The sequence below is a fragment of the Trachypithecus francoisi genome, unplaced genomic scaffold (genome assembly GCF_009764315.1).
Source record: "Trachypithecus francoisi isolate TF-2019V2 unplaced genomic scaffold, Tfra_2.0 Lachesis_group15, whole genome shotgun sequence".
Lineage (NCBI taxonomy): Eukaryota > Metazoa > Chordata > Mammalia > Primates > Cercopithecidae > Trachypithecus > Trachypithecus francoisi.
This window is the reverse complement of record NW_022681460.1, coordinates 113,845,521-113,861,899: the sequence shown is the minus strand read 5'-3', so window position 1 is coordinate 113,861,899 and position 16,379 is coordinate 113,845,521. Positions and strand designations below refer to the sequence as shown.

At 65.2% G+C, this 16,379-nt stretch overlaps 3 protein-coding genes across 7 annotated transcripts in view; 1 reads left to right on the top strand and 2 right to left on the bottom strand.

Moving 5' to 3' along the window:
* The window catches only part of CACNA1H (calcium voltage-gated channel subunit alpha1 H), a 67,304-nt gene extending 60,149 nt beyond the window's left edge, over positions 1-7,155 (top strand). For all 4 annotated transcript variants that reach the window (XM_033236312.1, XM_033236311.1, XM_033236310.1 and 1 more), the window contains 8 exons: positions 385-494; positions 686-819; positions 950-1,020; positions 2,344-2,422; positions 3,300-3,421; positions 3,589-4,033; positions 4,411-4,571; positions 5,389-7,155. In XM_033236312.1, the coding sequence (XP_033092203.1) occupies positions 385-494; positions 686-819; positions 950-1,020; positions 2,344-2,422; positions 3,300-3,421; positions 3,589-4,033; positions 4,411-4,571; positions 5,389-6,402 (2,136 nt within the window). In that variant the 3' untranslated portion in view covers positions 6,403-7,155. The remainder of the gene's footprint in view (positions 1-384; positions 495-685; positions 820-949; positions 1,021-2,343; positions 2,423-3,299; positions 3,422-3,588; positions 4,034-4,410; positions 4,572-5,388) is intronic.
* On the bottom strand, positions 7,034-10,594 carry TPSG1 (tryptase gamma 1). Of its 2 annotated transcripts, none has more exons than XM_033236314.1 (6): positions 10,511-10,594; positions 9,944-9,970; positions 8,812-8,983; positions 8,028-8,293; positions 7,579-7,724; positions 7,034-7,479 (listed from the first exon to the last, which is right to left on the bottom strand). In XM_033236314.1, the coding sequence occupies exons 1-6, from the start codon at positions 10,554-10,556 to the stop codon at positions 7,171-7,173; spliced, it is 966 nt and encodes a 321-aa protein (XP_033092205.1). In that variant the 5' UTR covers positions 10,557-10,594; the 3' UTR covers positions 7,034-7,170. The 2 variants fall into 2 exon arrangements, with proteins under 2 accessions (XP_033092205.1, XP_033092204.1); XM_033236313.1 differs by having other exon boundaries at positions 7,145-7,479; positions 7,579-7,775.
* A 3,080-nt stretch (positions 10,595-13,674) lies between these two features.
* On the bottom strand, positions 13,675-15,402 carry LOC117097870 (tryptase beta-2-like). The gene is given in 6 exon segments (XM_033236308.1): positions 13,675-14,138; positions 14,222-14,385; positions 14,514-14,779; positions 14,889-14,979; positions 14,982-15,047; positions 15,201-15,402. Coding segments are annotated over 6 exon segments (834 nt in total). The 5' UTR covers positions 15,283-15,402; the 3' UTR covers positions 13,675-13,973.
* Between the last annotated feature and the right edge of the window lie 977 nt (positions 15,403-16,379).

The window sequence follows — 16,379 nt, the reverse complement described above, 5'->3', positions numbered from 1 at the left end:
CATGCCCCCGAGGTGCTCAGGTCGGTAGAGGATGGTTGGGAGGCCAGGACACTGCCGCCGGGGCGCACAGATGGCTGCAGCGTGTGAAGTGGGCGGGCAGCTCAGAGTGGCTTCCCGGACCGGAGACCGTGGTGTTCAGCTGGGCCTGTGGATGCTGGGAGAGTAGCTTTCACTCATTCACCTGGTCAGACGCTTCGGAGCACTGCCTGTATGCTGGGCTGGAGGAGGGCCGAAGAGGCTCCCGGTGCCCAGGGAGGAGCTGCTGAGCTGACCTGGGAGCCTCCGGGCCGGCCCCCGGGGTCACTCACAGGCGTGCAGAGTGGGAGCCAGGGGAAGAGGGGTGGCCCCAGCCCCACCTCAGCCAGCCCGACCCTCCACCCCCAGTCTCTGGACGAGGCCCTCAAGTACTGCAACTACGTGTTCACCATCGTGTTTGTCTTCGAGGCTGCACTGAAGCTGGTGGCATTTGGGTTCCGTCGGTTCTTCAAGGACAGGTGTGTGGGGCAGGGCCGTCTCGGGTTCCGGGGGTGCCTCAGGGCTCTGGGGGCTGGGGCAGGTGAGGCCGCAGGCTTTTCCACGGGGGTCTGCAGAAGCGACGCTGCTGAGCCGAGGCAGGGACCTCGGGCGTGCGCACCAAGCTGAGGCGGGGACCCTGGGTGTGTGCACTGAGCCTGCGGCCTTGCAGGTGGAACCAGCTGGACCTGGCCATCGTGCTGCTGTCACTCATGGGCATCACGCTGGAGGAGATAGAGATGAGCGCCGCGCTGCCCATCAACCCCACCATCATCCGCATCATGCGTGTGCTCCGCATCGCCCGGGGTAGGTGCCCGTGCGCCCGCCAGGTGCCCTCTGCGGGTGGAGGGTGGGGGCTCGGCCTTAGGTGGGAGTGAGGGTAGGTGCGACCGGGGTCCCCAGCCCAGCCCTGCTGACGCTCAGCTTCTGGCCCTAGTGCTGAAGCTGCTGAAGATGGCCACGGGCATGCGCGCCCTGCTGGACACCGTCGTGCAAGCCCTGCCCCAGGTAGGTGGAGCCCGCACCATCCTCAGCGCAGGCCCCACACGCCCCCGAAAGACGAGGTTGCAGGGAGGGCCTCGCCGCCCCCGCTCTCCCTCGTTTGTCTCTGGTCCCTCGGTTGTGCGACGGCTGAAGGCGTGTCCTTGCTGTGTGCATTGCGTGGCTTGGCTGGGCTGGCAGAGGTGGATACAGCCGCTGCCCTCTGGCCTCAGTCCTCTGGGCAAGACTCATAACCGGGACCACCTGTCCAGTGCACTTCCAGAGGCAGGGGCCGTGGAGAGCCGGAGGGAGCCAGGCAGAGTGCAGCAGGTGGCCAGGGTGGGTGTGTGTGCGCCCAGGACCACACCCAGGATGCAGGCATCAGCCGCAGGCCCGGGTGCCCCTCGGAGCCCACATGGGCCTAGCCTCCCAGCTTCCTGTGCCCCTGGACCCTGCCCACATCCTTTCTGGCCTCCACAGCCAGGAGACCCAATGCAGTGTCTCGTCCGTAGCCTCTAGTCCACCTGTCCAACCTTCGTGTCCATCCATCCACCAGCCCAGCCACGTTCCCAGCCATCCCCCACCCCCACAGCTGCCCATGCACCCGGCACCTCCTCTTCCCAGTCATTTCTCGTCCCTGCGCCATCTGTCAGTTGCCCCGTGCCTGTCTTCTGCCTCCCACCTCAGCTGTCCCCTCACCCTGTCCTCAGCGGCGTGCCTAGCTTCGTCCGAGTAACACTCCCGAGGGCCCGGTGCCGCTTCACCAGGTGCTCAGCTGTGCAGAGGAGGGACGTGGAGTAGGCCAGGCCAGGCCAGCCTTGGAGGGTGCGCTGCCCGGCGGAGCAGTGTGTGCAGATGCTGGGGCTGGTGGGGTGGTCCACAGGAGACCTGTGACAGGGGAGGGGTGAGGCCCAGGCCACCTGCCAGGACCCCTCAGTCAGCTGCGTGCTGGCCTGGGCCCCACCATGAAATCTCTTGAGGTAGCCCCTGAACAGGGTGGGCGAGAGCCCCGGGGGAACCTGCTGGGCAGAGAGTGTGGAGTGGGCTCCGGGCCAGAGGCTGATGCTCAGGGGGAGGGCTGAGGAAGAGAGAAGCCAGTGTGGGCCAGCACGGAGGGGTAGGTTGTGTCTGTCTACCTGGTGAGGCCGTGGAGCCCCAGAAGGGGCGTGGGGCCGAGGAACGGGGTCCCCGCCCAGCTCTGGGAGCTTGCTTCCACTTGGCTTGGGCTGGGAGCACCTGGAAGAGCGTGGGCAGGTGGGGCCTGGTGGCTGAGGCGCCGAGTGCCCTGCAGCATGGGCTGAGGCCTCCCTGCCCGCCTGCCTGACCCGGCTCTGCTTCTCTCTCATGTAGGTGGGCAACCTGGGCCTTCTTTTCATGCTCCTGTTTTTTATCTATGCTGCGCTGGGAGTGGAGCTGTTCGGGAGGCTGGGTGAGTGGCCCCTGCGCCCTCCTCCTGCCACACATGGGGTCCTGACAGGCACCCCCGTCCCCGTTCACTCACAACGCAGTCACATGCCTGCACCCAGGCTTGTGACACGTGTGCGGACATGCACACAGGAACACAGACACAGGGATGCCTGCCACACACGAGGGGAAGCGAGTACACGTGGAGATGTGCACACACACACATCTGGAAGCACACCGCCATCCCTAATGCCACGTGGTCCCAGGAGACAAATGCTGGCTGTGTTCTCTCACCTGGTGACTGTAGCCTCCTGAGGCTCCCTCCCCGGCCTCAGCCTCAGCCCAGGCTGGGCGGGGCAGGCGGGGACCCCCCTTAGGCCAGGCTGGGCGGAGCAGGCGGGGACCCTCCTTAGGCCAGGCTGGGCGGAGCAGGTGGGGACCCTCCTTAGATGGCCCAGCCCTGCCCCTACTGGGTCCCACTTCAGACAGCCCAGTCCCTGCCAGGTCCCTCCCCCAAGCTCCATTCTGACGGGTGTGACATTGTCACAGTCCAGCATCTGTCCACCGGGCAAGTTGATTCTGGTCAGCCGGCACCCACTTACCCCCCACCACGCACAGTCGCAGACACAGAAAATGATGTTTCTTCCTTGGTTTGGGGCCGCAGCCGCCAAGCCTGATGAGTCCCAGCCAAGGTGCGGCAGCAGAAACCTCAGCCCAGGGGCTCCGGCCTCACACCCAGGGTCAGCCTCTGCTGGGCAGGTCGAACCACTGGGGCCTCGTCATCCACATCCTCTGGGCTGACCCTGCCTCTGGGCTCCCAGGGGCCATGTGGAGGCTGGGTGCGTGTCCCGCCTCCACCCAGAGCAGGCGCGGCTGACCAGGCGGCGTGTCCCTCCCTTCAGAGTGCAGCGAAGACAACCCGTGCGAGGGCCTGAGCAGGCACGCCACCTTCAGCAACTTCGGCATGGCCTTCCTCACGCTGTTCCGCGTGTCCACGGGGGACAACTGGAACGGGATCATGAAGGTACCTGCCGTGGCCGTGGCCCTGGTACCTGGCAGCCCCAGCGGGGTTTCAGGTTTTCCCAGGACGGCCGGGTCCGTCCTTGCCGGGCAGGGGGAAGGGGACGGCACTCTCAGGGCAGTGCCCACAGGTGGGTGTGGACCCCAGCCTGCAGCTGCCCCCCGCCGCAGGACACACTGCGCGAGTGCACCCGTGAGGACAAGCACTGCCTGAGCTACCTGCCAGCCCTGTCGCCCGTCTACTTCGTGACCTTCGTGCTGGTGGCCCAGTTCGTGCTGGTGAACGTGGTGGTGGCCGTGCTCATGAAGCACCTGGAGGAAAGCAACAAGGAGGCACGCGAGGACGCGGAGCTGGACGCCGAGATCGAGCTGGAGCTGGCGCAGGGCCCCGGGGGTGCACGCCGGGTGGATGCAGACAGGCCTCCCTCGCCCCAGGAGAGTCCGGATGCCAGGGACACCCCAAACCTCCTGGTCGCACGCAAGGTGTCCGTGTCCAGGATGCTCTCACTGCCCAACGACAGCTACATGTTCCGGCCAGTGGTGCCCGCCTCGGCGCCCCACCCCCGCCCGCTGCAGGAGGTGGAGATGGAGACCTATGGGGCCAGCACCCCCTTGGGTACGGCAGCCAGTGGGGCCAGCGGGAAGACGCGTCCTGGGTGGGAAGCAGGACAGGGCAGTGAGAGGGAGGATGGCCGGACAGGGAGGAAGATGGGGCAGGTGGGAGGGAGGATGGGGCAGGCCAGGGTGGGGCAGGAGGGAGGATGGGCAGGAAGGAGGATGGGGGCAGGCAGGAGGGAGGATGGAGGCCAGGTTGGGGAGGTTGGGTGTGGGCAGATGAGGGGAGGACTGGGTGGGCGGGTGAGAGGGAGGACGGGTCAGGCCGGGGCTGGCCAGGAAGGAGGATGGTGGCAGGTTGGGGGAGGACGGGGGTGGGTGGAAACTGGGTAGGAATGCAGGGGCAGAGCTGCCAGCTTAGATTTTCCCCTGCCCCAGACTCCATTGCCTCTGCACACTCGCCGCCTGCGGAGTCTTGTGCCTCCCTCCAGATCCCATTGGCTGTGTCGTCCCCAGCCAGGAGCAGCGAGACCCTCCATGCCCTGTCCCCTCGGGGTGCAGCCCGCTCCCCCAGCCTCAGCCGGCTGCTCTGCAGACAGGTGGGAGAAGCTGTTGCCTGCCGTGGAGGCCGGCGGGGTGGGGGCTTACAGGGACGCCTCCTCTCGTCTGAAGGACCAGCAGATGAGGACAAGGGCCAGGGAGGGCGGCACTGGGTCCTTGCGGCTCCGAAGTTTTCTGCCTGCTGCTTGGTGGATCTCGGAGCATTGGGACCGGGTGGGCTTCAGGCCTGTGAGCCTGTGACTACGGAGCTCCTGGCTACGGGGACCGGAGTCTTCTTGGACCCACAGCGTCAGGCCCCACGGTGGGCACACAGCAGTTTCTCAGGCCCACCCCATGACAGGCAGACGGCGATGTCCCGGGCCCCATGTGGGCATGTGTCCCATGGTGGGCAGACAGCGGCTTCTCCGGTCCTGGCTTGTGCTCAGATGTCCCAGCCTCACCCACTTGCAGCCTCGGCTCCTCTTCCTGCCTCTCCCTGCCTCTTACTGCCCCGTGCAATACCCCCGTACCATGTGGGAGCAGTTAGGAGAGCCCCCTCCTGGGGTGCCCAGCTGGGCTGCTGGTGTCCCGGGGTGGGGAGGTGGCCTCAGCGTCAGCTCTGTGCCCCTGGGGGCCATGGCATCTTTGCCTGCAGAGCAGCGGGTACAGGCTTTCCCCAGGAGCCTCACAGGTCAGGAGTGAGACTGGGATGTCCACACCAGTGGCTTCCAGCCCCGTGTCGAGGGTCAGGAGCCACCCAGGGCACCTGCCCACTTTCGCCTCTCCAGGACCTGGATGGTGAGGGGTCCCCGGGCCCTGGCCACCGATAGGGCTCTCCCAGGTTCCTGCTCCTCACTTTGCCTCCGCGCCCCACAGGAGGCTGTGCGCGCCGACTCCTTGGAAGGGCAGATTGACGGCCCTAGGGACACCCTGGACCCTGTGGAGACTGGCGAGAAAACCCTGGTGAGGCCGGTGTCCCAGGGGGGCTCCCTGCAGTCTCCCCCACGCTCCCCACGGCCCGCCAGCATCCGCACCCGGAAGCACACCTTCGGACAGCGCTGTCTCTCCAGCCGGACGACAGCCCCGGGCGGAGAGGAGGCCGAGGCCTCGGACCCAGCCGACGAGGAGGTCAGCCACATCACCAGCTCCGCCTGCCCCTGGCAGCCCGCGGCTGAGCCCCAGGGCCCCGAAGCCTCTCCAGTGGCCGGCGGCGAGCGGGACCTGCGCAGGCTCTACAGCGTGGACGCTCAGGGCTTCCTGGACAAGCCGGGCCGGGCGGACGAGCAGTGGCGGCCCTCGGCGGAGCTGGGCAGCGGGGAGCCTGGGGAGGCCAAGACCTGGGGCCCCGAGGCCGAGCCCTCTCTGGGTGCGCGCAGAAAGAAGAAGATGAGCCCCCCCTGCATCTCGGTGGAACCCCCTGCGGAGGATGAGGGCTCCGCGCGGCCCCCCGCAGCGGAGGGCGGCAGCACCACCCTGAGGCGCAGAACCCCGTCCTGTGAGGCCACCCCTCACCGGGACTCCCTGGAGCCCACAGAGGGCTCAGGCACCGGAGGGGACCCTGCGGCCAAGGGGGAGCGCTGGGGCCAGGCCTCCTGCCGGGCCGAGCACCTGACCGTCCCCAGCTTTGCCTTCGAGCCGCTGGACCTCGGGGGCCCCAGTGGAGACCCTTTCTTGGACGGTAGCCACAGCGTGATCCCAGAACCCAGAGCTTCCTCTTCAGGGGCCACAGTGCCCTTGGAACCCCCGGAAACAGAGCCTCCCGTGCCCGTCAGTGACCCCCCAGAGAAGAGGCAGGGGCTGTACCTCACAGTCCCCCAGTGTCCTCTGGAGAAACCAGGGTCCCCCTCAGCCACCCCTGCCCCAGGGGATGGTACAGATGACCCCGTGTAGCTCGGGGCTTGGTGCCGCACAGGGCTTTGGCACCGGGGTCTGGGGGCCCCGTTGGGGTGGTGGCCCAGTCGGAGCCGTGCGTGGACCCTGACTTGGGTCCTGTCGTGAGCAGAGAGGCCCGGGGAGAATGACAGCCCAGGCCCTGGTTCTCTGCCCAGTGAAGCAGGAGTGGCTCCTGGGCCCCCCGAGCCCCTGTCCGTTCTGGTTCGGGGTTCTTGGGAGTTTTGCTGCCAGCTGAGGCTGTGCGGGCGGCTGGGTCAGCGTCCCGTCGTGAGAGAAGCTGCGTTTGTGGGACGAAGACCAGGCACCCGCCAGAGAGGGGAAGGCACCAGGCTGCATCCTCTCAGGTCACGCATTGTTACAGGACACTCACTGGGGGACTGGCCCCCTGCCGGCAGCAGGTGCGGCCACCACGGCCCAACGCCACCTTCACTCACAGTCTGAGTTCTTGTCCGCCTGTCACGCCCTCACCACCCTCCCCTTCCAGCCACCACCCTTTCCGTTCCGCTCGGGCCTTCCCAGAAGCATCCTGTGACTCTGGGAGATGGTGACATCACATCACTAAGGAGCCGACGCAAATCGGGCCTCCCCTCCCTCTGGGGGCTTTGGCCGCGAGATTCCCGTTGACACCTTTGTTCTGTGTGCTTTTACATTCAGGTTAAATGTTGCAATAATCGGATGCAGAAGACTCAGCTTCTCAAAGGAGAGGGAGGGGGCGGAGCGGAATAAATAGTAACTTATTTAAGAAATGCACTTGGATTCCTGCCGTCAGTCAGGGGCGGGGAAGGGAGCGCCATCCCCAGACGGGCGCAGCAGGCACTTGGCCAGCAGGACGCAGGAGACTAGCAGAAGGAAGAGGCCGGGGAGGAAGAAGCCAGCCAGGAGGGCAAGCCTGGGGTACCCAGACCCTGAGCCCCCTGAGGCTGTGGTGTGGCGGCGGATCCAGCTCACGTAGGCGGGGACACGGGTGTAGACCCCTGGCTTGTTGGGGCGGCTGCAGCCCTCACCCCAGCTCACAATGCCAGCCTGCACCCAGGCACCGTTCACCTGGCAGACCAGAGGCCCCCCAGAGTCATCCTGAGGACAGAGAAGGCGAGTGTTGGGAGCTGAGAAGGTGGGGAGCCCCTCCCCGGGCTGCACCCGCCCCCATCCTCTGTCTCGGCCTGGCGGGCTCACCTGGCAGGCATCCCCGGGGCCCTGGGCACACAGCATGTCGGGCTGAAGGATGCTGCCCCCAGGGCCAGGGTAGTCCCGGCGGCAGGTCTCTGTGTCCACCATGGAGACTGCTACCTCCTGAAGGCTGTACGGGGGTGGCAGAGGCTCTGGGGCGGGGGAGACAGGTTTCAGGGAGGGTTGGAGCACCAGGCCCTGCCCTGGGGGGATGGGAGACCTTGCCAGACACAAGTCCAGTGCCACTGTGACCCTCGTCATGGCACGTGATCTGATGTTTGGCCGCTGCTCTGGACCCACACGATAGGCTTTGAAAAGGGACAGGCAACGGGGACGGCCTTGGCCGGGTGTGGAGGCCACCAGGAGCAGGTGGTGGCATCAGCGTCCCTCAAACCAGTTCTCTTCCAGCTGCCCTTGCCTCCCTCCATCCCAGCATCCCCACGCAGGCTTCTCACCTCCCTCCCGCGTGTAGCCCCAGCCAGTCACCCAGCACCGGCTCCCAGGGCAGAAGTCATCTGAGGCCTCCGGGAGGCAGACGGGCAGGATCCGGCTGGAGAGGGTCACGGGGACACTGAGTTGCACCAGGGCGATGTCCCCGCTGGACCCCGGCGGTCCTGAGGGGCTGGAGTGCACGATGATCTGCCTCACGGTGGAGAAGTGGGGAGACAGAGTGATCTCCAGCTCCCCCAGGTGCACCTGGTAATCGGAAGAGTTCAGGGACCTGGGAGGGAAGGTGGGTGGGTGTTGCGGGCATCTGTGCCCTGAGGGGCTGGCTGCAAAGGCCGGAGGTCAGCATCAGCCCTGCCCAGACCCCACCCCTGCGGGCATCCAAAGCCCAGCTCTTCCTTCCTGGGCTCGGGATACACACAGCCTGGGCAGTGGCCTCGCCCTCCAGGGTCCAAGGACCACGGCAGCCCCTTGGGGTTCCTGCCAGCCCCCGGAAAAGCCAGCAGCACACCCGAGACCAGCAGGGACTGGTCAGGAGGCAGATTGCAAGCTCAGTTTCACATGAAGAGACAGCGGCGGGGGCGCGGGAGGGAGCTGTAGGTCTCTAGAGGCCAGCCAAGATGGCAGAACCTCACAGAGGGGGCAGCCAGCCCCTCCCTTTCCACTGGAAGGAAACGGGCCCAGAGTTCCCGAGCCTCAGAGTGAGTCCAGACCCAGTGGAGGCCTGTGCGCTGGCGTAGGCCCCACTCAGGCCTGGACGTTCAGGCTGCCCCTGCCCAGCCGGACACTCACCCGGAGAAGCAGTGGGCAGCCGTGAGCACCCACTGGGGGCTGATCAGGGACCCGCCACACACGTGCACCCTCCGCAGGCGGAGGCTGGCCTGCCATGGCCATGCGCCGGCCCGGGCCGCGTGGCCCCCCACGATCCGGCCTCCTGCACCCGAATGCTGCGGCTGGCCACACCCTAAGTTGAAGGAGGAAGGGGTGGCTGGTGGGGATCCCAAGAAGCCCACTGTGCTTCCTCCAGGAAGCCTTCCCTGACCACACCTGCCTTCTCAGGGACTTCCCTGTTCAGCTCCCCCGTCTGCCGGCCTTTCCCCACAAGCATCGCGGGTGCAGCAGAAATGGCACCCTGGCGGCTGTGCACGCGCCTGGTGCGCAGGCTGCGGCTTCTAAGTGCCGAGCTCCACAAGCTAACCAGGGCTCCCGGGCAGCTAGAAAGAGGCTCAGAGAACGGTGGAGCCCCCCGAGAAGGCCCAGGATGCCGGGAGTGGCTGCCTGGTGGGCAGTTTTCCTTCAGGGGAGGTGGAGATGTTCGGAGCTGGATAGAACTGGGGGGTACACGCACTGTCCAAGGTGCTCAGGGTCTCTGAATTGGACGCTTGATAATGTAAGTTTATCTTCTGTGAACTTCACCTCAGTAAATTAAAAAGAAATTAGGAAGTCGGCTTGAGGCCCACCGGCCACACCTGGGGCCGCCTGAGCTGGATAATTTTGCTGGCAATGGAATGTGGTCACTCGGCTGAACGGAAGGGAAGCTGGGATGTAGACAGACGTAGATATTTACAGATAGGGAGTGGGTCTGGGGGTGGGGCCTGGGCTCTCCTGCACAGCAAAGCCCCCAGCTGGTTCCTGGGCCGCAGTGGGGACCCTGCGGGGGGGAAGTTCAAGGAGGGCCAGGTTGTTTTTATGGCCTCAAAGCATCTGCCAAGGAACAAACTGACCGCAGTGGTGGGGGAGACAGCCCAGCCCCTGCCGCAGACCCCAGCCAGCCTCCCTCAACCGAGAGATGTCAGCAGAAACCACCTGACAAACTATGGCCTCCCCAGTGGGACCCCCAGGGAAGGAGAGGGTCGTCTCCGAGGCCCCCCTGCCAGGCCTTGCCTGCACCCACCCCCACACCCCACACCTGTTGGAGACGTACCTGGCTGCAAAGCCCTGAGGGACACACCTACGGGAAAGAGACGGAGGGCCCAGGATGGAGGGGGGCTGCCGAGGGGAGGGGTGTGCAGGCTCCAGAGGCCCCTGCCACACACCTGCCAGGCCTCAGGGTGACACTGGGGTGGGCCCTGGCCCTAAGCGGAGGGGCCCGGCCTGGTGAGGCTGGGTCAGCCGCTGTCTCACTGACCCAGGACTGATTGGAACCAGCCGCGAGCCATAAACGGCAGCTGGAGGCTGGGAGTTTGGCCTCAGGCCTGGGCCTTTTTCCCACCCTCCAAGTCCTGCTCAGGAGAGAAATCACCAGTATTCTGGGTCCTGGGACTCCCGGCACCCCCAACTCCCACCCGCACCTCCCTCTTGCCTCTGTCCCCAGGCACGGACGGCCGGGCCCCCAGCCAGGGGTGCAGTCTCTTCAGGGGAGACACGGGGCCCCACAGGGTGGGGGCTCAGCATGTTCCTCCCTCAGGCGAGCCCCCAGCTTCACCCCCACCAGGGGTCCAGGCAGGAAGCAGATGCCCTCCCATCCTCATACCCAGGCCAGGTCACCCACCGGGCACAGCCAGGAACAGCAGGAGGCCACGGGCCCCGAAGGCCATGGTGTCTGCCCACTGTAGGGAGAAGGAGGAGGGCCCGCCTGACCCTTGGACCTGCTGGGCGTGGGGGGTAGGAGTGGCCACACACCTGCTGTCAGGCAGGGCGGGAGGAGGGAGGAGGCGGGAGCTCCACAGACGGCCCCACCTGTTCCTTCTGCACATCTTCTAAGAAGGGTCGTCATCTCTGTTTATCCCCTTGTGGATGCCACAGCCCTGGCACCAAGTGGCCAGCAAGGCCCAAAGGCACAGTGGTGAAGGGCAGAAAGCAAGCGCCACTCCTCACCCTCTCTCTGCTCCGGGGCCAGGGCTGAGGGAGAGGTAAGTGTTCCTATCAGTGCCGCCCCTCCAAGAAGCCCGCCCTGGTTTCCTCAGAGCACACTGGCCCCCTCTCCTTCATCCTCTGGGAGCCCAGTCCTCGGGGTTCCTTAGGAGGGTCCCAGTCAAGGCCCAGCAGCCCCATGGAGACAGCTCAGGCCCTCGTGACAACCACCCTTTGAGACGTCCCTGTCCCCACATCCGGCAGCAGGTCCCGTGCTCGCTCGGCAGATCAGATGGGGACCGTCTCCTGGCCCGGCCTGGACTGGCCCTTCCTAACCGTCCTGGCCGCCCCAGCCTGATGACCCAGCTGATTAGGGGCCCTGGGCAGTGCCCGGGACTTTCCTGCCCCCCTCCCCAGATCCAAATCACAGGCCAGGCTGGAGGGTCCGCCTGAGACCCTCTAGGTCAGGGATCCCCTGTTTGATGTGGGGAACTGAGGCACGGGGGTGGAGTTACCTGACCACCCACCAGGGTGTGGCCTCCTGGGCACAGACTTGGCCTCCTGCATGCCAGCACGGGGTAGCCAAGGCTCCGAACTGTAGCTTCAATGTTTTTCTTGGTGACGAATAAGGACAACATCAGCCTCTCCCTTCGCACACAGAGCCAGCAGTGCACCCACGACCGGGCACCGTCCTCCCTCATGGGAGCCGCACACCTGACAGCAGGGGCACACCTGGAGGGGTTGCCTTGGGGGAGGCAGGACAGTCCCACCCCACACAAGGGAGCAGGATCTGAGCCACCAATCCCTGGCCCAGGGCACCCCTACCCAGGGCGATGTCATCCAGTGGGGAGGGAGCCTGAGGGGCAGGGTCTTCATGGAACCAGGTCCTCTAGTCCTGACCTCCGGGGCTGTCCCCAGGTCCCCACAGGTGGGGACTTCAGGGCCCTCACCCGTCCCAACTCAATTCACCTGCAGCACTGGGGACCCTGTCTCTCTGCCTGTGCCCAGCACGCCACTCCCAGCAGAGTGTTCCACAGCACCCAGATTCCAGGTCTGCTGAGAGAAGGAAGCTCCACGCACCATCCCGTGAGCCCCAAATTCCTGTGACGTGGTGCCTTTCCCCACTGTCGGACAGGAGAGCCAACTGAGGAACAGGGAGGGGGCCTGGCCCTGGCTATGGCCCCCGGCATGGTGGGCTCTCCTGTAGCCCAGGGCCCTGGGAGACCTGGGGTTGCTTCTGTCTGCAGTAACCTGGCCACCTGGGCAATGTCCCCTCAGTGGGAACCCTGTCCCCCCCACTCGCCCTCCCCCTCACACCCCCGGGGACAGGGACCCAGGGCCTCCTGTCAGCAGCCATGTGGGTGGCCTTGGAGCAGGTCCCCCCATCCCAGTCAAAACGCAGGTGGCTGCAGCCCTGGCCAGCGGCCTGCCTGCCACGTCCTGAGAGACCCTTCCTGCTGAAGCTGACGTTCACGTCCACCAGTGTCACTGGGCTGAGCTTCAGTGAGCTTCCTGGGAATCTTGGATCTAATTTGGGAAGCTCTGGGACCGGAGCCTGCCCCCCCCTCCACCTAGTGAGCGGCCGCTACTGTCCACCTTCCCTTACACCGGAAACCCTGTCCTGAGGGGCCATGTTGCTTCCCTTCGGGTCTCATGCCTCCGACTCCCACCCGGCAAAACCGCCGCTGGGCGTGTGGAAGTGCTCACTGGGAGTCACCCCGTGCTGTCCCTGTGATCCCTAGAAGGTGGGATGGGCCAGAGGGAGGAAGGAGGGCCGGAGTTCCAGATCGATCATAAACAAGATGCTGGGCCTGCAGGACAGAAGCCCAGGGATGGGCTCCTGGTGCCCCTCTGTCCCCGCCCTCCAGGGGCTGCAGAGACAGAGGTCACGTGGGACTGAACCGGGCACTGGGAGTCGAGTCCACCCCTTGCGAGGACAGAGGTCATTTGCAGAGATCCGGCAGACTAAATGCACATCTGTGCATCTGACAGTTGGAAGGAAAGAGTGAATGTTCTTTTAGAGAGTTTTTTTCAACCAGAATAGCCTAGCCCCACATTTCATGTATGAGTATAATCATGTTCAGATATAAAATGCAAACAAGAGCCTGGGATAAAATGCGACACTCGCCAGACGCAAAGGGCTCACGTATTGATGTAGAGAAACACCTCAAAATCAATTTGAAAATCTGAAACTCAGGCCGGGTGCGGTGGCTCACGCCTGTCATCCCAGTACTTTGGGAGGCCGAGGCAGGCGGATCACTTTGAGATCCGGAGTCCGAGACCAGCCTGGCCAACATGGTGAAACCCCATCTCTACTGAAAATACAAAAATTAGCCGGGCGTGGTGGCAGGCGTCTGTAATCCCAGCTACACGGGAGGCCAAGATGGGAGGATCGCTTGAGCCCAGGAGTTCAAGGCTGCAGTGAGCCCTGATGACACCACTGCACTTCAGCCTGGATGACAGAGTGAAATCCTGTCTCAAAGCAAACAACTGGGCAAAGCAAAAGCGTTGGACAGAGGGGCCGGGAGAAGACCTTGTGAGAAGCACGGGGTAGGGGCTCGTGACGGGCAGCCCCAGGGCTCCTGGTGACCATGTTCTCTCTTGACCCAGTTGTGGGGACCTGGCTGTCCTTTACAATCATCTTTAAATTGCCAGAGTAGCTCTGTGTGACCTGAATGCTGGATGCATTGTGTGGGGAGAAGCCAGCTCCGGGGACCAGGGCTGCCCAGGAGACCCCATCCCACAGTGAACGGCTGTGCCTTGGAGGCCGGGAACCCGCAGCTCCGGCAGCTGTCCCCAGCACACCTGGACGCCTCCTCCCCCAGTGACATCCACAACCAGAAACGCAGCAACCCACACCAGTGATTTTCATGCACTTTAATGAAGTCCAGCACTCAGAAGGATTAGCGCCCACCACCAGCTACCCGGGCAGGGGAGGGCCGGAGGGCCCAGTGCAGGGGTCAGGCTTAGGACAGAGGAGGGGGCTCAGGATGGGGAAGGGTCCTCAGGACAGGGGAAGGGGCTCGGGACAGAGCAGGGGACTCAGGACAGGAAGGGGCACTCAGGACGGGGCAGGGAAAGTGTGGGGGACAGTAGCCACCTGGGTCGGAAGCAGTGGTGTTTTGGACAGGAGGCGCTGACCCGGGTGATACAGGCCTGGCTCAGGGCTTCTCGGGGACGTAGCGGTGGATCCAGTCCAAGTAGTAGGTGACGCGGGTGTAGATGCCGGGCCGGTTGGGCTGGGCACAGCCCTCGCCCCAGCTGACCACGCCCGCCTGCAGCCAGGTGCCATTCACCTTGCAGACCAGGGGCCCTCCGGAGTCACCCTGCGAAGGGCAGGGGTCAGTGCTCACCGGCCAGGCCCGGGCATGGGGGCTGTGGTGCGGGGTGGGGAACACGCAGAGCCCACCTGGCAGGAGTCCCTCCGGCTGTTCCCGGCACACAGCATGTCGTCACGGACGATGCGGACGTCGTCTCCCGTGTAGAGGCCAGAGTGGTATTTTGCATCACAAATGTGGTTTTTCATTATGGGGACCTTCACCTGCTTCAGGGGAAATGGCGGTGGGAGGGGCTCTGCAGGTGGGAAAGAGGGTGCAGACTCAGGAGGGGGCCCGGCAACCCCCACCCAGAGCCCAGAGGGAGCCCAGGGACTGGACTGTGGCTAAGACCCAGCACCCACTTCCCACTGTCTCCAGCCCCACCATCATTGTCCACGTCGCCCCAGCCGGTGACCCAGCATGGCGTCCCCGGGGGGAAGGTCTCCGAGGCAGGGGGCAGGGTGACCGTGTGGACATGGCTGGAGACGTTCACGGGCTCCTCCAGCTCCAGCAGAGCAATGTCCGCCCCAGTCTGGACGGTGTAGAACTGCGGGTGCACGATGATCCTGCTGACCGACAGCAGCTGGTCCTGGTAGTAGAGGTGCTGCTCCCGCAGCTGCACCCTGAGGTCGGCCAGATCCTTGACGTCCCTGGCCAGCGGAGGCTCCCACTCAGGGCCCTGGGCAGCCTCCAGGAGCACCCGGGAGCCAGGGCACACATCCGGCCCTCGCCCACCCCACCAGGCCCCGGGAGACTCACAGTCCCACGCAGTGCGCCGCGGTCAGCACCCACTGGGGGTGGATGAGGGAGCCCCCACAGAAGTGCATCCAGTACTGGCCGTGGAATCTCAGGGCCACTTGCTCCCGGGGGCCTCCTGCCCCCCGACGATGCCCACTCGCTGCAGGCCCTGGCCCAGGGCTGGGGCAGGAGCCTGCTCAGGACCAGGAAGCAGCCCCCCACCTGAACCCAGTCCTTCCCTGTGTGGGGGCCAGCCCGGCCTCCCCAGAACCCACCCAGGCCCTGGCCTGTGGAATGTGGTGAGGGGCAGGGTGGACCCCGGCTGGGACTCACCAGGGGCCGTGTGGGCCGGGCTCACCAGGACGGGCAGCGCCAGCAACAGCAGGTTCAGCATCTGGGGAGCAAGGAGGAGCATCGTGGGCCTGGCCGGAGCTCACGGGGAAGGGCTGGGGGCTGCAGATTGTGGGGTGAAGAATGGAGCTGGGACGGGGGGCCTGGGTCTTGGTGCTCTGAGTCTGAGGCTGGGCCACTCTGCTCCAGGTGACGCTGATGTCAGGTTTCTGAGAGTGGGGACTTACCCTGGCCGCTCCCTGTTCCTTCTACCCAGCAGGCTTTCCCCTCCCCTTTTATCCTTCCAGATCAGGATGGGGTGGAGGAGGGGTGCTGCACCCTCCCATCCAGATACGGAGGAAGTGGATGACTCAGACCCAGGGCCCCCATGTAACACGTGCCCCCGCCACCCTCATGCCCTCTGTGTGTGGGGCTGCCAGGCAGGCCCCGCCGAGGGCTGAGCACTGGAGGCTCGCAGCTCCACCTGTCAGCTGGTGGTTCCCAGCACGGGAACGCACCAACTTCCCGCTGGTGGGATCAGCTGCCCTGTCCCAGTGCCAGGAGGCCTTCAGGCACAGCTGCACCCAGGCGGCCTGGCTGCCCCAAGCTACAAGACCAGTTGCCCCAAAACCTGTTTCCCCAAGAGGGACACGGGATGAGGAACTCATGACCATGGGCCACCCTCCGAGAGACGGGAAGGTGCCCACGGGGTGGGGACACGACAGGTGTCACCTCTCCTACGGACTCTGAATCCACGGGGTGGGGCCAGCCCTCCTCGACTCACTTGGGGGGAGCTCACAAGAGACCCCCTTGTCAGATGAGGAAACAGCCTTGAGAGGGGACAGCATCGAGTGTCCTCAGCCAGCAAGGGGCCCTGCTCTCCACCCCTGGTATGAGACGCAAGTCCTCCTACAAGTCCTCAGTGTCCACCTCTGGGGCTGTCCGTGCAGGTCCCCTGGTCTGCAGGTGCCTCATTATCATGGGATCTGAGCTTCATCCGCAGAGGGAGTAGACGGGAATGGGGTGCGACCCCAGGAGACCCAGCCCAGCTCCCCACGGACTCACCTCCAGCCCAGACCCAGGTCCCCACGGACTCACCTCCAGCCCAGACCCAGCTCCCCATGGTCTCACCCCCGGTCCCAGCTCCCTGTGCTCTCCGTCCATCCAGCACTGACACTGTCG